The sequence below is a fragment of the Anabrus simplex genome, chromosome 5, assembly GCF_040414725.1.
Source record: "Anabrus simplex isolate iqAnaSimp1 chromosome 5, ASM4041472v1, whole genome shotgun sequence".
In the NCBI taxonomy this organism is placed as follows: Eukaryota; Metazoa; Arthropoda; class Insecta; order Orthoptera; family Tettigoniidae; genus Anabrus; species Anabrus simplex.
The window spans coordinates 100,723,599-100,738,512 of NC_090269.1; the positions used below are offsets into that span (position 1 = coordinate 100,723,599).

The 14,914-nt window shown below is 36.8% G+C and overlaps 1 protein-coding gene across 2 annotated transcripts in view; it reads left to right on the forward strand.

Annotated features, from left to right (window-relative positions):
* TH1 (negative elongation factor complex member TH1) overlaps window positions 1-14,914 on the forward strand; it is a 142,283-nt gene that overhangs the window by 56,966 nt on the left and 70,403 nt on the right. For both annotated transcript variants that reach the window (XM_067147054.2, XM_067147053.2), the window contains one exon: window positions 10,059-10,246. In XM_067147054.2, the coding sequence (XP_067003155.1) occupies window positions 10,059-10,246 (188 nt within the window). The remainder of the gene's footprint in view (window positions 1-10,058; window positions 10,247-14,914) is intronic.

A 14,914-nucleotide genomic window follows, 5' to 3' on the forward strand; every position in this document is an offset into this window, starting at 1 on the left:
GAAGTAGGAGAATATTAAGGAGGTTTCAGACCCTGGAGGAGCTGTCCTGATCAGATCATGAGTCTTAAGTTGATAATGGACTATAACAGGAGAAGAAGCAGAGATATGGTGATAACATTTGTAGATTTCAAGAAAGCTTATGATTGCATCCATAGAGAATCTCTGTTTAAAATTTTAAGGCACCTTGGACTACACCCCAAATTAATAAACATGATAAAATTGACTCTCACCAATACCAAGTCAAAAGTGAAGTTTAGGGGGGAAACATCAGAGACATTTGAAATTAAAACTGGACTACGGCAGGGAGATGGGCTCTCACCACTATTATTTAACTGTGCTCTAGAAATGGTAATGAGGGAATGGTTTAGAAAATGTCCCCCCAAAATAAAGATTGGCCGAAAAATCAAAACAAATTGCCTGGGTTTTGCTGACGATTTAGCATTACTAGCAGTGGACATAAAAGAAGCAAAAACCCAGATATCAGAACTTCAAAACATTGCAAATAAAATTGGCCTCAAAATATCATTTGAAAAAACAGAAATTATGCCCCAAAAACCAACACAGCTAAAAGAAGTCACCATAAATGGTAATAAAATCAAAATAGTAACTCAGTTTAAATATCTTGGAGAAGTAATAACACATAACTTAAATGAAAAAATCTCAATCCAAGTAAGAACAAATAGATTAGCTAAAGCACAAAAATTAACATGGGATATCTACAAAAAGAAATGTCTATCAATAAATACAAAAATAAAACACTACAACACAGTTATAAAACCGGAAGCTACATATGCAGCAGAAACACTCTTTTACCTGAATAAACAATCAAAGACTGACAGACTTCAGAAAATTGAAAGGAGGATTGGAAGAACCTGTATCAACAAAAAATATCAGAAAGATGGGCAGTGGCGGTTAATACCTAACAAAGTCGTGTACAAAGAGCTAGAACCCATTACAGATACTATGCGTAAGAGGAGACTGGGATTCTTTGGACATATCATGAGGATGCAGGACTCGAGACTTCTGAAACAACTAGTACAACACAATCTCGTCTCAAAAAATACCACAACAGGATGTAAATGGATCAGAGAAGTAAGAGAGGATCTGAAGGAAATAGGCCTTACAACAGAAGACACCAAAAATAAGATAAAATTGAATACAAAACTCAAGAATACAAACCTCCGCTTTACCCTTACACAAAACAAACCAACAACACGCACATTTTCAACTGAGGAAAGGGCACGAAGATCGGAGCGTCTGAAGAAGTACTGGGAGGACCGCAAAGCCCGAACAATCCCTTCAAAGAGACCTGAACGACGGACTGACTAAAGTGATCCTATGTGGTCATAAAAGAAGAAGAAGAAGAAATGTTACAACTATGTCTTTGGAGTTTATTAATCTGTGTCGAATTATAGATTTCAGGTTGAAAATCTGTTCGGAGCAAGATCTTCCTTCTCTAAATCCACCTTGATATTCACCCAATTGACTGTCCAGTGTCGATTTTACTCTATTTAGTAGTATTGTTGAGAATATCTTGTAAGCAACTGGCAAGAGAGATATACCTCTGTAGTTGTTGACATCTTGCTTGTTACCCTTCTTGTGTAATGGGTGTATTAGAGCCACTTCCCAATCCTCTGGGATCCTTTCTGTTTCCCAAATTTCTTCAAAGATTATTTGTAGATCTTCTATAATTTTTGGTTCAGTCCATTTTAAAAGTTCAGCTGTTATGGAGTCTTCCGCACTAGCTTTGTTATTTTTAAGATTTTTTAATGCTTCCTTTATTTTTTCCGTTGTTGGAGGTGAATCAGCTTCTAGATTTTCCTGAATTTCTGAAAATTCTAATTTATGATTTGGCTCAGGGCAGTTCAGCAGGTGTTCGAAGTGTTTTGCCAGAATCTCACAATTCTCTGCATTGTTAAGGCCAATATTACCATTTGCATCTCTGAAGCAAATGCTCTGGGATTGATAACCTTTCAGGTTATTCTTAAAGGTCTGATAGAAATTTCGGGAGTTATTTCTTACAAAATTATTCTCAATTTCTACTAGCTGCGATTTTTCAAAAGATCTTTTAACCTGCCTTATTATTCTTGTTGTTTCCTTTCTTTTTTGTTTAAATAGCTCATAGTGTTCATTCTTTCCGGAACATTTCCATTTTTTCCACTTTTTCGTTCTTTCCATAAGTGCTTCCTCACATACGTTATTCCACCATACTTTCTTTTTAGTTTTAACTGATCCAAATACTTTCTTCGCTGCACTACTAATCTGTTTAGATAATTCTGGCCATTTGCCACGCAGTGTTATTTTAATTTCTTCCTGGAAGTTTTCTATAGTTGCTTGTGTAATGTTGAGCCTATCTATGTTGTATTTCATTAATTTTCTCAGCCTTCTTTGATTCCTGCGAGTTAGAAGCTTTAGCTTAATTTTAGAGAGGTAATGATCGGAGTCAAACTCCCCACTTCTTATTACTTTAACATTCGTAATTTCCTTAATACTTTTTTGAGAAATAGCTACAGGGTCCAACTGAAACTCACCTAACATCGGATTTGGGGACACCCATGTTTTAGCCTTTCTTGGAAGTTTCTTAAAGAAGGTCGACATTAATTTTAGGTGAAAGGATTTACAGAGATTAATTAGTCTCATGCCATTTTTGTTTGTTCTTTTGTGTGCCGGATATGCCCCTGCTGTTTTGCTGAAAACTTTTTCGTTGCCTATCTATGCATTAAAATCACCTAGTAGAATAATAACATTTGATTTTGGAATTTTTGACGTTTCATCTTCTAGAAGACTCCAGAATTCTTCAGTTTTACTTGGGTTCTTCCTATTATCTTCATTTATTGGTGCATGACAGTTAACAAATGTATACTTTTTGTTCTTGCATTTAAGTGTGAGAAGACCGGGCGAGTTGGCCGTGCGCGTAGAGGCGCGCGGCTGTAAGCTTGCATCCGGGAGATAGTAGGTTCGAATCCCACTATCGGCAGCCCTGAAAATGGTTTTCCGTGGTTTCCCATTTTCACACCAGGCAAATGCTGGGGCTGTACCTTAATTAAGGCCACGGCCGCTTCCTTCCAACTCCTAGGCCTTTCCTATCCCATCGTCGCCATAAGACCTATCTGTGTCGGCGCGACGTAAAGCCCCTAGCAAAAAAAAAAAAAAAAAAAAAAAAAGATAAGTGTGAGAAGAGATAACCTTTCTGAACTAGATTTGAATTCCATAACATTATCAACTATTGCTTTATGGACATAAAAGGCGGTACCTAGTAGTGGCATTCCTTTCATAATTTTGATTGCTGGTTTACCTTTAAAGATTCTATAATTTTTGTTTTCTGTTACATTCTCATCCATAAACCGTGTCTCTTGAGCTGCTAAGATCTGGATTTCATGTCTATCTAAGAAAATTTTCAGTTCTTTCTGTTTGCCGGTTTTTAGCAAGTAATTTACATTAAGAGTGCCTGCAAAGAATTTCCTCTTAAATTTAAGTCTGAAAGGATTCCAAGGATGCTCTGACTCACCCTTATTGCAGATGTTGGGACTCCCCAGAACCCTAGGTCCCGATGCATTGCATAACACAATGGTGGATTTCTCTTCCGAGCTACCACCTGGGGTAGTGCTTTCATTCAGCGGACTTTCCATTCTGCAATTGAAATTGTACATTGTACAAGGTAGGAAATTAATTCCAAGATAAGATCGGATTGTTAGTCCGAAATGATTTTTTATTCGTGCTTTACTCCACTAGGTTCTTCCGCTCTCTCCGCCATTGGGACATTAAATTCCTCATCCGCCTTCGAGACCGTTGACCAGGTTTCACCTGTAACCCTGGGCAGGGGCCCTTTCAGGGTGCTACCATTCGGAGCCAGATGGACCCAGGTTTTTTTTACCACGTTGTTACGCCTCCTCCCCCTCCTTCTTCCCCATCACTTGCAAGATGAGGCCCTGCGCTTGGGACCGGCAATGGCGGAGTTTATTCATGATTTTATCTATTAGTATTCATAGAATTGTTACAAGCTGTTTGTTACAAGTTCATGGAACTTGTGGTCAGGTGTCATGTCATTCACTCTAGAGCCAGCTGGTAGGGCATCCCCACTATTTCCGTGGCAGCGATGGTCTTCCAGTTCAATCTGTTTTGGGTTATTTTCTTCAGTTGTTCTATTGTTGGTCTCAGACACTCTTGGCCTCTGCTTTCACTTGGGTGGTCCATGTTTTCTTTGCAGCACTGTTTACAATTTTTAGAGGACGATAGAAATCCAGCTGAAGTAACAAAACCAATGGAATCACTACTCTCTAACATTATCCTTCATTACCAGTTTTTTTAGAACATATCTTTCTAATCTATGAGTTATGGAACCTCTGATATTAGATTAAGGTCATCATCATCACATGCAGTTTCTAACTGCTGGCAGGTTTTGCTTGGAACATAAGCCTCTCCATCTGTTCCCCTCCAAGCATTGTCCGTCTATATCTCTCCTTTTTTAGTTGCGATCACAACCTTGTTTTCTTTGGCATTAAATTTCCTTCCATATTGTTCCACCTCATCATTCAATGCATCTAATTGTTCCTGGACATCCTCTTCCTTTTTTCCCCAATTAACAAGTCATCTGCAAATGTCATCAATTTCGTTTTCCCTGTCCGACTCGTTGGCTGAACGGTCAGGGTACTGGCCTTCGGTTCAGAGGTTCCCGGGTTCGATTCCCGGCCGGGTCGGGGATTTTAACCTTAATTGGTTAATTCCAATGGCACGGGGGCTGGGTGTATGTGTTGTCTTCTTCATCATTTCATCCTAGTCACGACGTGCAGGTCGCCTAAGGGCATCAAATAGAAAGACCTGCACCTGGCGAGCCGAATCCATCCTGGGATATCCCGGCAATAAAAGCCATGCGACATTTCATTTCATTTTCCCTTCACCAATTTTCCTTGCAAATTTTGTCATTATCTCGTCGATTATTGCAATGAAGATCAAAGGTGACAGAGCCCTTCCTTGCCTTAATCCACTATTTTGCTCAAACCAGCCTGTTCTCTCTCCTCCTACTTTCACAGGATTGATACTGCTGTGGTACATATCCCTCACTCTTTCCGTTGTCTGCTTCCCAACACCTTTTCTCCAAGGCTTCCCATACCTTGTTATAAGTATGGAGGAATCTTGATTAATAAATTTCATGATTAATAAATTTCTTGATGTTCCGTATTGATATCTATAGTATGTCATAGAAAGAAAGAGATCCACCTTATCAATACTAAATTTAATAATGTTTTTTTTAAAACAGGACCGGTTTCGACTTATCACAAGTCATCCTCAGCTGTCATTTACATACACATTAGAATACATGTTTTAACAGTTGTATCTTACAAATAAACATGTCATGTTTGATAGACATTAGGTAGTATGTCTAGAAGTGAAATTCTGCTTCTTACATCTAAGTTTAAAGGATCAAGAATATAAAAAAGATTTCTATCTTTAACACATTAAAAAATTATAACACATGATAACATTTGTTATTTACACCTGACCTTGAATATAGCATTAACGTTCAAGTTTTACTAGTAATAGTTCTTTAAAAGGACTTTCATATTGCGTTGTTTTTAGTCGACTAAATATGCTTAAATGTAGCCGCATGTGCTTATACAGTATACTTCTTATTAGGCTTAGACTTTGTCAAAATGAGTAATGTGAATTCGAAGTTGAAATTACAATAACAAAGTGAAATGCATTTGAAATAATAGTAAGCTAGGTAATTGTAACCTCTGTTGAATAACTCCTGCAATTATATGCTATTTAAAATACATTTCATGCAAAGAAGACATTAGCACACTTCAATATATAAAAGTTGAAAGGTATAAGACAATCATATACGTTTTGTGAAATTCATATGAAGTATTGTTCTTTCCTCATGCGTATGTGTCAATTTCAGATGGGGTAGTATACTTTATATAAACTTTGTCAAATTAAGTAATGTGAATCTGAATTTGAGATTGCGTTGAGAAATGAAATGCCAGGTAATTAAAACCTGTATTTAATGACCTCTTCAAATATATACTGTGTAAATACATTAAATGCAACATAAGACAATATGCAAGTTAAAAGGTAAGAGGCAGTCCTGCAAATTTGTAAATCTTCGTATGAAGTACTGTTCTTCACGTGTACATGCCAAGTTCAAATGGGGCACTATTGGCCACTATTTGCTAAAGTCCAATCACTATAAACTTATATTTTCTTGTTAAATATACAGATTGAAGATGAATGTGCTGCTGGGGTTATGAAAGCTGTTGTTATAGGTGGTTCTTTTTCGGTCTATGATACTTGCTAACTATCTGTAAAAAGTAAATGAAATGAATTAGAAGCGTATTAGAATGTTAAAGTGTTAAACACGCGCGTGTGTGTGTTTTTTTTGTAGAGATTACTTACTGTCGTGAGATGATTGGGAAGTGTATCGCTTGGCAGCTTGGCATGTACTATATCGTGAACTTGTGGTATTAGTGTCTGTTGTCGTGAGGGGAATGGAGGGGTGGGGAAGGGGAGTTGCTAACTGTGTAGAGGTGGAGTTAGTTGTGTCTTTCTCCTGCGCTGTGGATTGTGCGTGGTGTTGTTTATTGACTGTTCTCAGATAATAGTTTTTTATAAAAGGGATGATTTTTTAAATAAAATATTGGTTTTATCTGTTATTTCATTAATATTATAATTAGGGTTTGCATATTGGTCTACTGTTATATATAGTTCTTCAGTAATATTGAGTAAGGGTCCTTTGGGGTTTGTGCTTAATATTATCATATCATTATCTGTATTAGTAAAGTTATGTTTGTAATCAACCATGTGTTGTCCTATTGCCGAAAAAAGGTTGTGTTTTATGGCATTGACGTGTTCGTTGTATCTGATAGTAAAGTTTCTGCCTGTATGTCCTATGTAGCTTGTTAGACAGTTATTGCAGCGGATACGGTAATCTCCAGAACGAAGGTATTTGTTGTTATTGAAAATGTTGGTTAACGAGTATATGTGCGTGTTATTAAATTTATCAACAACTAGGCTTACCAATGGGTTCTCCCGCCTCCGGTATAATTGCTGAAATATATTTAGACCACCTCGAATACAACTCAATCAGTACAATAAACGGAATATTCTTTTGGTGCCGTTTTGTTGATGACGTGTTTGCTGTCATCGATAATAGACTAACTAATGACAACACTTTGTTAGACACATTAAACACCATAGACCCACATATACAGTTTACAAAAGAAGCAGAAAACAACTGCAAACTGAACTATCTCGATTTGACCATTACTAGACAAGACAATCATTTATCTTTCAAAATTTATCGCAAGCCCACCCATACAATAAATACAATAGCAACAGATTCCATTCATCCTAGCTCCCATAAAAAAGCAGCATATTACAGTATGGTTTATAGAGCCTTTAACATACCGCTTTCAAAAACAGATTTTAATGAAGAGATACATTTAATCCAAGAAATAGCAAGAAAAAATTGATACAAGGAAGATACAGTCAATTCAATCATTCAAAAATTCAAATCAAAACCCAAAACTAAATTATAAAAAATGGACAAACCTAAGAAAAACCACGCAACCTTTACATTTAGTAACACGCACATATACTCATTAACCAACATTTTCAAAAAACATAACCTTGAAATAGCCTACAGGACTACACATAACAGCAACATCATCATACATAACACAAAAACTATCAACAATAACAACAAATACCTTCGTTCTGGAGTTTACCGTATCCGCTGCAATAACTGTCTAACAAGCTACATAGGACGTACAGGCAGAAACTTTACTATCAGATACAACGAACACGTCAATGCCATAAAACACAACCTTTTTTCGGCAATAGGACAACACATGGTTGATTACAAACATAACTTTACTAATACAGATAATGATATGATAATATTAAGCACAAACCCCAAAGGACCCTTACTCAATATTACTGAAGAACTATATATAACAGTAGACCAATATGCAAACCCTAATTATAATATTAATGAAATAACAGATAAAACCAATATTTTATTTAATAAAATCATCCCTTTTATAAAAAACTATTATCTGAGAACAGTCAATAAACAACACCACGCGCAATCCACAGCGCAGGAGAAAGACACAACTAACTCCACCTCTACACAGTTAGCAACTCCCCTTCCCCACCCCTCCATTCCCCTCACGACAACAGACACTAATACCACAAGTTCACGATATAGTACACGCCAAGCTGCCAAGCGATACACTTCCCAATCATCTCACGACAGTAAGTAATCTCTACAAAAAAAAACACACACGCGCGTGTTTAACACTTTAACATTCGAATACGCTTCTAATTCATTTCATTTACTTTTTACAGATAGTTAGCAAGTATCATAGACCGAAAAAGAACCACCTATAACAACAGCTTTCATAACCCCAGCAGCACATTCATCTTCAATCTGTATATTTAACAAGAAAATATAAGTTTATAGTGATTGGACTTTAGCAAATAGTGGCCAATAGTGCCCCATTTGAACTTGGCATGTACACGTGAAGAACAGTACTTCATGTGAAGATTTACAAATTTGCAGGACTGCCTCTTACCTTTTAACTTGCATATTGTCTTATGTTGCATTTAATGTATTTACACAGTATATATTTGAAGAGGTCATTAAATACAGGTTTTAATTACCTGGCATTTCATTTCTCAACGCAATCTCAAATTCAGATTCACATTACTTAATTTGACAAAGTTTATATAAAGTATACTACCCCATCTGAAATTGACACATACGCATGAGGAAAGAACAATACTTCATATGAATTTCACAAAACGTATATGATTGTCTTATACCTTTCAACTTTTATATATTGAAGTGTGCTAATGTCTTCTTTGCATGAAATGTATTTTAAATAGCATATAATTGCAGGAGTTATTCAACAGAGGTTACAATTACCTAGCTTACTATTATTTCAAATGCATTTCACTTTGTTATTGTAATTTCAACTTCGAATTCACATTACTCATTTTGACAAAGTCTAAGCCTAATAAGAAGTATACTGTATAAGCACATGCGGCTACATTTAAGCATATTTAGTCGACTAAAAACAACGCAATATGAAAGTCCTTTTAAAGAACTATTACTAGTAAAACTTGAACGTTAATGCTATATTCAAGGTCAGGTGTAAATAACAAATGTTATCATGTGTTATAATTTTTTAATGTGTTAAAGATAGAAATCTTTTTTATATTCTTGATCCTTTAAATTTAGATGTAAGAAGCAGAATTTCACTTCTAGACATACTACCTAATGTCTATCAAACATGACATGTTTATTTGTAAGATACAACTGTTAAAACATGTATTCTAATGTGTATGTAAATGACAGCTGAGGATGACTTGTGATAAGTCGAGACCGGTCCAGTTTAAAAAAAACATTATTAAATTTAGTATTGATAAGGTGGATCTCTTTCTTTCTATGACAAGTATGGAGGAAGGCAGAAACCTGGAAAAAGAAAGACTTAACATGGGGAGAAGTGGAGATAGCACTGGACAAGATGGGAAATCTCCAGGTTTAGATGATGTGAGCATTGAGATGGAGAAGGTAGAGAAATAGTGGCTGTATCATATGATGAAATTAGTATGGAACTAGAAGACGACCCCTGAGGACTGGAAGAAGGTGATAATTATACACATCTTCAAGAAGGAAATGGGATAGATTTTAAAAACTATAGGGGAGTCACATTGATACATCACTGTGCAAGGGTGTTTGAGAAGATTCTGGAGAATAGAATCAGAGATAGGGTGGAAGAAAAGCTAAGAAGGCAGTTTGGCTTCAGATCAGGAAGGTCCACAGTGGATCTTATATCCACAGTAAGACAGCTGCAAGAGCATCATTATGAGTGGGGTAAAGATCTTCTTTTGATGGCCTTCTTGGACTTTCAGGAATCAATTGAGGGAATAAGAGAACTAAATGAAAGACCTAATTAAATAATATTAATGATAATTACACAAATTTACTGTGTAAAAGAAAATTGCCTCTTTTCGTGTAGTTCATCACTTACTGTTATTTCTTCTTTCTTCAGCCATCATGATGTCACTCCTATCACCATGGCTTTGAATGGAGCATCTGGATATCCGCAAGCCTGCCAGGCATTGACATCTATGTTGTCACGCAACACATTGAACCCTGCTGACATCACTGTATTGTTCAGAAATTACTCTGCAGCTGATCCTCCTCCAATAGATCTGATTCGAACTCCACAATTTCTTGGTGAGATAACTACTTCAGAGTTGTTTTATCCATTTTTACTATAAAGAAACACATTTGAGGCATGCGACTGATAATGGGACATATGCCAACTTGAGGAAAGTAGAAATTTTCAGTAGAATATCAAGATTAAGGCCTCGTCTGTCGCTATTTGTAGTCTTTCTGGTTGCATGAAGTAGAATGGGTAGAGTAACAATGGGACATGTGCACAGTCTGTCATACGTGGATGCAACATGGGCTGAAGTGTTTACAGACATTTACTATTGCCTCTCTTAAAGGTACCCAGTGACTCTTTCCCGTTGTTCGGCCACATGCTTCATTTGTATAGTTGTTAAGTACGTTTTAAAATAAATCCGTTCTTTACTTATAACAGAAAGGCAGTGGAACACTTCTGCTCCTTTTCTTATCAGCCTTTGAAAATGAAAAACTGTTTTTCTTGCTGCTTGTGTTTCTGTTATATTCCTCCACTCTTATTTTACAGTATTTTTTTTAATACTTGCTTGTTTTTTTCTAAGATCCCGACTAAATTCATATTCTTCCCATGTTAATTTATCTTGGATGTACCTTTTTAGTTTATTTGTAGTTTATGTGTCTCCAGTGGCACTGTGGTCTGGAAAAGGTAGTTCGAGATATCCACAGTTCTTCTGCAATGTGACATGAAAAGGGTCTCTGCGTAGAGTTTGGCCACTCTTCAAACATCTGAATATTGTGAAGACAAACTAAACTTAATGTTACTATGTAATTCTGAATCTTGCCAATAGATATCACTGGTTTTATTAGGGATGCCACCTAGGATATATGTATTGAACTCTCTTTAGTGAGAAAATGTAATGGTTAGGGGTTGACATTTCTGTATCCTCACTGATAGTTCTAAGGTTGCCCTTACCAAACTTTTAAATTTAAATCAAACAATCATAGCCCAGCTCACCATCATAAATAAGGCAGTTTTCTGCCTTCCAGGGACTATCTTGATTGGTGTATCAACATGTGAGGATCTCCCTCACTTAAGGCAGCTGGCGTGCTGGGGCATCATCTAAGGTAGGCCGCTTATTTACCCTAATCATGTCATTTGCGTGTGGTAGTGGGAAGATACCAGCGTTCCCCTTAGCGTGTAATGGTTAGAATTGTGTCGTGTGTACTTATTTTAATGTAGGGTTCTGTAACTTTATGTAGTTTGTAAAACATAGGGTTTCTAGGTTCTCAAGCCACGAATGTAACCACCCGAGTGGGTGTCGTGTCATAAGGAAGCACGAGTGTGGACCCTCATTTTTTATTTCTTGTGACTAAGTTTTCTAAATTTAAAATCTCTTTTCTTGCATTTTTTATAGTTAATTTTCCTCCTTCTAAGTCTCAAAGTATTTTGGATTATCCACTGTGCCCCATTAGGTTTTATTGTGATCATGTCATGGGATTGCTTGAGTGGATTCAGCATCTCCTTCTCTTTGTGTTTGGCCTGTTTTCATGTTGAATATTTTAACTAATTTTTTCTAGGCCTATTAGTATGAACTTTTGCTTCTGTTTTGTTCTGGGTCCTTTTGATCCAAGTTGCCTCCCTGTGGAATAAGGGCAGTGAGCGTCAAGCGCATAGTTAAGGTAAAGGCTCGTAAGCCTTCAGTGTTTCTCTTTCCCCCTTTGGGAATTAAGATGGTGCCTTAATTTTGACATTAGGCTCTTACAGTCTTGAAGGTTTGGAATTCTTTCTCCCCATTGAATGTTAATTAAACAGAGTCTATTCTTGTAAAGACTCAAGGGTCTTGATACAATTGAGAACTTACTCTCCCCAGTGACTTTGAAGCTCAGTGAGCTGATTGTTATGCTTTTGAGATATTTATTCTTGTTATTTTGTTGTTGTTGTTATGAAGAAAAATGAAATGAAAGAAAAGAAATGATCAGGGAATTCACTCAAAATTAAATGTTCTCTTGTGGTCATTATTTGTCCAGCCCTTCGACTCTGGTGCCTCTCCCGATCTCCTAGCTCCTTGGTAACTCATAGGACTGGAGCAGTTTGGTGTTAAGGGCCGCTATGGTGCGGTTATAAATGTCATGATTGAAATTGATTGCAGCGTCCATGATTTTGGCTTCATGCAAATAATCTTCAGAGAGGTCATCTCTGATGTTCATCCACAGTTGTAGAGGGTGAGACATTTAACAGAAGATTGAGATCACAGTGAAAAAAATTTTGTAGCTTTTTGGGAGAGGCTGTGAAGGGTGCTTCTGCAACAGTCTGCTCTCATTGATGATCATCCTCGAGTAGTCCAAGAGCCTTGCATACTGATCGGTCATGAGGGTGAATATAGCCACTCACTGTCCTGAGTGCGTGGTAGGAGGTGGATCCTCTTACGTAATGAAGTAGTAGGTGTTGGTTGAAAGTTTCTTCGTCATTTATGTGTACTGTGTAGACTCGACCAATGACATTTGACTTCTTCAAATCAGGGAACCCCTCTGCAACAGTACTGTGCTCATTGAAGGTTGGAAACTTCATTCTGTTCTGTATTGAACTGGGATTACAGTAAAATGAAAATGTAACATTTTACTCCTCAAGCTGGACTATTTTCTTGTGTATCATACCTTAACAATTGTTACCTTCTCTGATTTGCTTTCAGTCTTTTAACTTGTTACAATTTTACTTTTAACATTAGTCCTTGTATTTGCTGTCATATGTTTTATATTTTAACTAGTCATAATTTAACATTTGTCTTGCAGGTGCTATCATGTGTTTTATATTGCTGTTTGACAAGTTGTGTTTTGCTCAATTGATTTATTGGCTGATGATGACCCACAATGAGCGTCGAAACTAGTACCAATGTTCTATTATCTGGCCCATAGAAGATGTGGATGACACATTCGTAATTATGAACAAAGAAATTAAGAACGCGGCCTCTACCCTTCATGATCTTAACAGCATCGATCCCCACATTAAATTTACACTTGAGTCTGAAACAAACAGGTTAGTCAATTTTTTAGATTTGACTATTCATAGACACCCTTCCTCTTTATCTTACAAAATTTTCAGGAAACCCACACAAACTGCAACTACCATTCGTCAAGACTCCACACATCCCCAAGCACATAAATGTGCTACCTATAATAGTTTAGTCCACCGTGCCTTCACAATACCCATGTCAAAGAAAGACTTGAACAACGAACTTAACCGTTTTCCATGGATTATCTTTGATTCACTGTCTGGCAAAACCTAGAGTAATAATTTGCTTGTTATGTATAGTTGTGGAGTACCTTCACTAAATAATTTATTCTGTAAAAACCATTTAAGATTCGCTTTCAAATTTTGTAACAATGGAAAATACACTATAGTTATTCTAAAATGATACAATGAGATAACCTAATTACACGTACGACCCCCCCGCCTGTTCAGAATGATGCATCAAGAAGCATCCAATATGGTGCATAGTGTTAAATTACTTGTTCTTGAAGTCAGTCTGAATTGCTGGACCTGATGGGGCTCTTATTTTCTTGGTAATGCAGAGAACACAGGAATTCACCCTGAATCTCCCAATTTATTTCATTTTCGGGATCAGTCGGATGAAGATATTTAGATAGCAAATCATACTTCCTCTCGGACATACAAATTATAAATTATTTTTCACTGAATGGGATTGGAAGATAAATTGATATTAGTTGGAATATTATGTAATTACGTAAAGCCTCATAGCCCGAAACAGAACTAACTGGAGAATTAAAACTGATAATTATGTTTTGTACAAGTAGGCCTAATATTTTAAAAGGAGACGGTACCTGAATGAATAAATGCTGTCCTGTTCCATATTTCGATTTCCCTCAGATTCATATCCTGTCCGAACTGCTTCCCATACTATTTTTATTATCATACCTACAACTTCAAACTCACTACCATCGCATTTGTCAACATATTGATCTAATTTGTATCAAATAACCTCCGCACTCAACTGGTTATAAGCAGCCACGTTGCTGCAGTGTGTTTACATTCAGTCAGCTGTCTGTTCTGTCTAAGAAAACGTATAATAGAACACTTCGTGCATGCCAGTTGTATCTAGGAAGCGTAGGGAATTCACTGGTTCCAAAAAGTTATATGTTTAGCGGACAGATGGCAGAGAAAGTCGGTTTGAAAGTCGAGTATGCTTTATAACACAACCTGCGGGAGACAATGTGTGACTCCAGTATGCTTTACTACGCAGTCCACGGGAAAGAGTTAATACTATTCATGCACTCGCCAAATTTAACGGTTACAATAAGTCCTTTATAGAACAGATTATCAACAAATTCAGACACCGACCTAAAACCACTCTTACTGAAGAAAAATCGAAAGACGCCACTTCTTCCACCTTTACTTTCAACAAAGATGTCTTCAAAATCACCAATCTCTTCAGAAAGCGTAACGTAAAAATTTCCTTCAGAACAAATAACAGGAATTCTGAAATTCTGCACAATTTCCCCATCAGTCAATATATCCAACATTTTTTCAAAGTCCAGAATCTGCAGATTCAAATGCAATGAATGCAGTTCCTCATATATTGCGCAAACGGGGCGCAGTTTCACGACTACATATTCAGAGCATGTCAAGGCTATAAAATACAATAGGTTTTCAGCAATAGGTCAACACATCTTGGAATCCAACCACAGGTTTACAGACATTGAAATGGCCAATAAAGGGCCTCTCATGAATATAATTGAAAA